Here is a 6,562-nt window from a genome sequence, read left to right as displayed (position 1 = left end):
GCAAGCCTCGGTGTTGCTCCCGCGCCTCGCTCAGCCAGTGAGCGGGTACCGGTCTGTATGTGGGATCCGAACCCTCGGGCGGGAGCGCCGCCGTGCTTCCCAAGCGGCGCACTATCCAGTGCGCCACCGGGCCGGCCCGATGTTATCTTTTAATTCATTTTTTCCATGAACTTTCTGAAGTGCCGTTGTACATACTACAATCTTTCATCCATTCATTGTCGATGGACATTTGCATTGTTTCCACCTTTGGCTTTTGTGAATGATACTGACCTGAACACGTGGGTAGGAATGTCTCTCCGCTTTCCTGCTTTCAGTTCTTTTGGGTGTACATCTAGAAGTGGAGTTGCTGGATCATACAGTATTCCAGGTTTAACTTCTTGCGGCCGCCATTCTGTTTTCTACAGCAACTGCATTGTCTTGCATTCCCGTTAATAGTGCACAAGGGATCCAGAGTCTGCACCCTCACCCACACTTGCTGTTTTCTGGGTTTTTTTTTTTTTATAATAGCCATCCTAATGAGTATGGATTCATCTTCTTTTAAAAATAATTGACCATGAAAAGGGGAGATCCCAGGGTGAGGCATTTTGGGGGCCTTTCCTCAGTGTGCTCTGAATGGAGATAGCGGGGAGGGGCTTGAGGGAGGGCCTACATCTGGAGAGTGCTTAGGGGGAGGAGAGCTGGGATGGAGGTGCAAGACCACACTCACTGAGCTCACAGCATGGGCTCGGGGCTGGCTTAAAGAGAGGTCCTACCATGGGAGAACTGAAGCCCAGAAGGTTCCCCAGGAGGAAAATTTTGCTTGTATGACTCCACTGTTGGGCTCTTGTCCCTGGGGAAAGCTGTTTCTAATTTGAACCTCTCTTTCTGTGTGTTGCTCCTCAGTGCGATAATGCGAAAGGGTTGAAAGCCTTCTACGATGCAATAAAATACGGGCCAAACCACTTGATGGTATTTGGAGGCGTTTGTCCATCCGTCACATCCATCATTGCAGAATCCCTTCAAGGCTGGAATCTGGTGCAGGTAAGGTCTGAGCCACCTTCCGTGTGTGTGTGTGGGGGGGGCTGCCTTCGATTGGCCACCAGCCTTTTGCTGGAGTGGTTCCCTGAACAATGTGGTTCCTAAGTTGCCCAGTCAGGCCTCGTGGACTCTCTCCTGAATTACTACACAGCCTCCCACTGCCCCCACCTCCTGGCCTGACCCTCTGGCCTGACCTGGCAAAGCCCCCATGGTGGGTCTCTGCAGGACAGCCCTGATACCACCACCATGCTTTTGAAACCCTCAGTGCTCACCACTTACTCCCTAGCCTGACTTTCAGGGCCATTGACATAGGCTGACCTGTCTGTCCTATATCACCTCCTGCTCCTGCCACTCACTCCATGCCACAGTCCCTCCAGTCACCCCACTTTTCCCAACATGAACCCGGACCTTGAGCCTCAGAGCCCTGCTCTCACTGTTCCCTTAACCAGGTGACCCTTTCTCCACTCCCTGCTGAACCGACGCCCCCTCCTCCGCTGAAATTCTCTCTGTCTGCTAAGACTGCCTTTCTCCTTGGTTAAGCCTTTCCTGGGCTTCTGGCCAGGTGTTCACTCTTTACACTGGCAGATTTCATACACTATTGAATGCTCCATCAATGAGTGTGTGTTCTGATGAAGGAGATACTCAGCAGTGTTAGCTGTTATTTGGAATGGGAGAGAAAGTGTAGAGGGGGAAGCAGGTAGGAGCCAGGCCACACAGGGGGATCTGTTTTCACACCACTCACATTGACTGAGGACCTTCTCTGAGTTCAGCACTGCATGCATAGTGTGCTGGGGTAGAGCCTGGGAGGGGTGGTGGGTGCAAGCCATGGCAGAGGTGGGATGAGGGAGGGGTGGGGCCCGGGGAGCGTCACCCATTCAGCCCTGGGCAGAAAGGCTTCCCAGGGCAGGTCATGCGGAGCTGGCTGCTGAAGGAGATGGTGGTGGACAGCTGGAGATGTGGAGGAGAGCTGCTGGCAGAGGAAACTGGGCATGCAAAAGCAGGAGGTGGGAAAGTGTGTGGGCCTGGGGAGCAGTGAATCATTCGTTGTGGCCAGAGCAGGCCACACTGAATGTGGGCAGATGCAATGGGAGAGGAGGCCAGTAAGCAGCTCAGCATGCTATGGTGCAAACCTAACCACGCACCTGGGAGCCAGCACAGCTCAGTGTGCTGTGGGAGCCTGCTGTCAAGCCCTCGAGGTGCCCAAAACAGCCATGAGACCTTGGAAAAGCCACTTACCTCCTCTGGGCTTGAGCTTCCTGAATACAGAGGAGCATACTCTCTGCTTCCCTGTCAGAGCCAGGCACAGCCACTTTGAGCTTCAGTTCCCTCATCCATATAATCAAGGTAGTGACAGGATTGATTTCAGAGGGTTGTATGGATTAAAAGATCGCAAAGTGATTAGAACCATGCCTGGCGCAGGGTAAGCTTTTAGTGCTACTTGTTGTGGTTGTTGTTGTTTGTACTTCCCTTTCTCTTCCTACTCCCCAGTTGAATACCTTGTTTACTTAGCATTCCTGGTCTACCCTGCATCCCCACCCTTTATTACGCTGTTCCCACCCCCTGAAACATCCTGTTCTGCCTATATCCAGTATGACATGTGCCACCCATTCTTTGACACCTGGCTTAAATGCAGCCTCCTCCAGGAAGCCTTTCCTGACTGCTACTAGAGGCTACTAAAGAAAGGTCTCCTAGTAATTCTTTTTATCACTTCCTTCCATTTATTTCTAGCAGAGTATGTACACATTCTTCTCTGCCTGGCCCTCTCTCAGCGTTTTGCAGATGTGGGGTGTGTATCAAATGTTTGTCTCTCCTGCTGGACTGTGAGCTCCTTGAAGACAGAACCTAGGCCTGAGTTACCTCTGTTTTTCCCTATGCCTAACATTTCACAGGCTTTATGAGATGGCTGCTGAATGATCAGAGGGATGGAGGGAGACAGGAAGGGGTGGAAGGATGGAAGGCTCTGCAGAGAGATATTTTGTGCAGACACGAGAGGCCAAGCTCCATGTGAACTCCCCTACCCAGAGAGGAATTCCAGGAGCTTCCTGATTCTCAGCCTCACTTGGAACTGTCTGCCCCTCAGAATTCTCTGAGGAGCTGCAGGAACAAGCACAATGTTGGAAACTCCTGGTTTGCCAGCCGGAGCTCCCTGGCTCAGCAAGAGCAAGACAGGCCTTCAGTCTAGAGAAGCTGATGAGATGGGGAACTGGATTACAAGATAGGGATTGCATTAGCCATTTATTACTGGGTAACAAATTACAAAAATTTAGCAACTCAAAACAGCAATATCATTTATTATTCCACTATTTCTGTGGGTCAGGAATTCCAACCCACAGAATGGCTGTGTCTGCTCCAAGACATTTGGGGCCCAGCTGGAAGATGTGAAGACCGGGGGCTGGCAGCATCTGAAGGCTTGACTGGGGCTGAAGGCTCTGCTTTCAAAGTGGCTCACTCATGTGGCTACCAATGTGGCTTCCATCCATGTGGGTCCCTCCATGGTGCTGCTGGAGTGTCCTTATGACATGGAAGCTGGCTTCTCCCAAAGTGAGTCGTCCAAAAGACCAAGGCAGAGGTGGCAAAGTCTTCTTGGACCTAGCTTTGAAAGTGACACACCATTACTTCTGCTGCATCCTATCGATCACACAAGTTAGCTCTTCTTTAGTGTGAGAGAAGAGTACCAAGGTATAGCAGGAGGTGAAGATCACCTGGAGGGACTAACATGTGGGAGGAAGGCAGGAGCTCAAGTTGCCCAGCAAGGGGGACTGGACACTGAGTCCGTCCCGTGTTTTGTAGAACTCCTGCTCATCCTTCAAAACCCTGGATAGGTCCTGCTTCTTCTGTGGTGCCTTTCCTGATGCCCTTCGGTCACCCTATTTCCTTCTGTGCCTCCCATCCTCAACCCCAAAAGTAAATTAATTATTCCTCCTCTACACTGTGCATTCTCAACAAGGTGTGGTATCCCCCCAAAGGGCTGAAAATTGTTTCTTGGGCAGAGGGCAAAAAAGTCATCCTCTTTTTATGTAGAAAGCATAGATATGCATACAGTACATAAACAGATATATGTATATCCACAGTATTACAATTTCATAAGGGGGCCAGAATTAGGAAAAAAATGTCTACAAAGGCTTCTTAGGAGACCGATAAGTGAAAAGAAGGCTGAGAACATTGTTCTACATCACTTTCACATTGCATACGGTATTCTGTTATTAAATGAATTACATGTTGTGGAAAATAATCTGTTCTATACCCCGGTCTTCCCTACTAGATCACGAGCTTCTTGGGGGCAGGGACCCCACTTTATTCATCCCCTGGATCCCAGTGTGTAGCACAGGGCCTGGCACGTAGTAGGTTCACACTGAGTACTGAACTGATCTGAGTGCAGAGGGCAGGCTGGGGAGCCTGAAACCTCTGCGGCAGAGCCTCTTGCACTGTGCACTTGGCTGTGGGGAGGTGGAGGGCTGTGGAGCACGCAGATTCTCAGTCTCTGCCTCCAGGGGATCACTCTGCATTTCTGCCTGGCTCCTTAGGGGTTAATGTTCACGCACAGTTCTCTGCTGCCCTAGCACTTGCTACTAAACACCGGGGCCAGGTCAAGGCCTCCAGCTGGATGTGGAAGGGGAGTTCTGGGGGGCTGGGGACTAGATGGTACTTGACAGCTTGGAGTGCTCCCAGGACTGGAAGGAAGAATCCTGGGATGAGCTCAGGAGGAGGGACTTCTAGCCTTGGGGAGCTGGGGAAGAGAGATATAGAAACAAAGATCAGGATCCTGATGGGGGAGTAGCCTGGGTGCCTGGATTTCTGCCTGTCTCCCACTCTCAGGGAACATTAGCCCCATTTGTTATGGGCCAGACTCTGCAGACCTCCCAAATTGCTCCTTCCCCCCAATTCAGGGAGGCTGAGCTTGCTTCCAGATATGGTGGAGGGGTGGGGGTGAGGGGTCTGTGGTCACTCAAGGGATTTGATGAATTCCTTAACTTATTCAAAACTGGGCTCCCAAACAGAGTTTCACAAATGGGAAAATGCATGTAATTTGTGTAATTGAAAAGGAGCCCTGACTGCCCTTTGGGGGAGCAGTGCTTGCTGGACAGAGACGGCCTGGAATGCGTAATCAGTTGTTTCTGTTTCTTTGTGCCACAAAAATAGGGATGCGCATGCAGGGTGAAAATTCACCCTGGTGCTGAAATCGGTTAAATTTAACTTTTGACTGTTGCTGGGTTTCTTGATTCATGGTTGCTGCATAGAGAGGCTAATATTGTTTTAGTCGTGACATGAGTCATTTAGCCACTGGGAACCTTAGCTCCTCCATCTAGATGGGGGACCTTCATAAGGCCCAGGTTCTGACGTGCAGGCGACGGTAGCTCTGTGCCTCTCTGACTTGGTCAGATCCTGTCCAGGGTGTGAGGCTCAGATCTGGGTCTCACACTGGGAGAGACTGACCAGGGCATGACCCAGGAAGGTGTCAGGGAAGGGTGGGGTCTGGATGCTGGAAAACTGAACATGTTAAGACTAGAGAATACCCAGGGCACTGGGGACGAGAGAGGAGTCTTGGCCTCCAGAGCTGCCTGGCTGTCTTTGAGAGATTTTTCTGGTTCTCTGTGATGCAGGTGGGGAGAAGCAGGAGCTATGACTGAAGTTAGAGGGGAGGAGGGTTTCCACTCCCTGCAAGCAGACCTGCTGCTGAAGGCTTCCAGCATGGAGCAGGCTGCCTGGCAGTGAAGTCATGAGTCCCCAGTTGCCCAAGCTTCTTGAGTGTTCCAGTTTCAGCCAGGCCTGCTGTTGGGGAGATTTAATATAATGCATAGAGTTAGCATAGACCAGGTCTGTGGCTCTCAAACCATACCGAGTCACTCATGGGGGCTCGGGATGTGCTTGTGTTGACAATGTAAATCCCGGGACACCACTCTGAGCAGGGCGGAGTTGGGGGATTTATCAGATCCCTCAAGGACTGTAGACCCCACACATCACCCCTCTCATTTCAGCATTAGCAGCTCAGGTGACTGAGATGCACTTGGCTCCTGGGCACTTTCCAGGTTAAGTGACCTCTTAAGACTTGTCATCTCCCAGATACCTGAACTCTTTCGCAAATGCTGCTGGAAAAGAGGACATGGAGGAGATCGCAGGGAGGTGCTGCTGGGGCAAATATACCCGTGTCACCAGGATGAGTCCATGATGTGACAAGGGGGTGCTTGTCACCTTGCCAAAGTGCCCACCTCCTTCTCCTTTGTGCTGTAGCCTCAGTACAGGTTGTCCCTCTGCCTCTGTGGTCGCTACACCTGGCAGGACTGTGCTCATCACCGTGGTGCAGATTGGGTGCCCCTTCCCTGTTCCCTCCCTGTGCTCCCTCACCTGCATGCCTCTGCTGTAGCTTTCACTGCTCTGTGTCTGTCCCACCGTGGTCTGGAGCTGCCTGGGGTCAGAGCCTTGTCTCATTCACCTCTGTACCCCAGGCCCGGTGCAGGCCTGGCATTGAGACCGGGCAATGCTTGCGGAGTGTGTGCAGATGGCGAGCCAGATGTCTGCCTTCTAGGCCTTAGGCTTGTCCTCTGAG

General features: G+C 51.6%; 1 protein-coding gene across 1 annotated transcript in view; it reads left to right on the top strand.

Moving 5' to 3' along the window:
* The first annotated feature begins 553 nt into the window (after window positions 1-553).
* The window catches only part of GABBR2 (gamma-aminobutyric acid (GABA) B receptor, 2), a 299,076-nt gene continuing 293,067 nt past the window's right edge, over window positions 554-6,562 (top strand). The window contains exons 1-2 of the mRNA XM_008575182.1: window positions 554-574; window positions 883-1,020. Of these exons, the coding sequence (XP_008573404.1) occupies window positions 554-574; window positions 883-1,020 (159 nt within the window). The remainder of the gene's footprint in view (window positions 575-882; window positions 1,021-6,562) is intronic.

Source organism: Galeopterus variegatus, unplaced genomic scaffold (genome assembly GCF_000696425.1).
Source record: "Galeopterus variegatus unplaced genomic scaffold, G_variegatus-3.0.2 Scaffold1151, whole genome shotgun sequence".
NCBI classification, from domain to species: domain Eukaryota; kingdom Metazoa; phylum Chordata; class Mammalia; order Dermoptera; family Cynocephalidae; genus Galeopterus; species Galeopterus variegatus.
The sequence above is the reverse complement of the archived record's forward strand: the minus strand, read 5'-3'. Positions and strand labels throughout refer to the sequence as shown.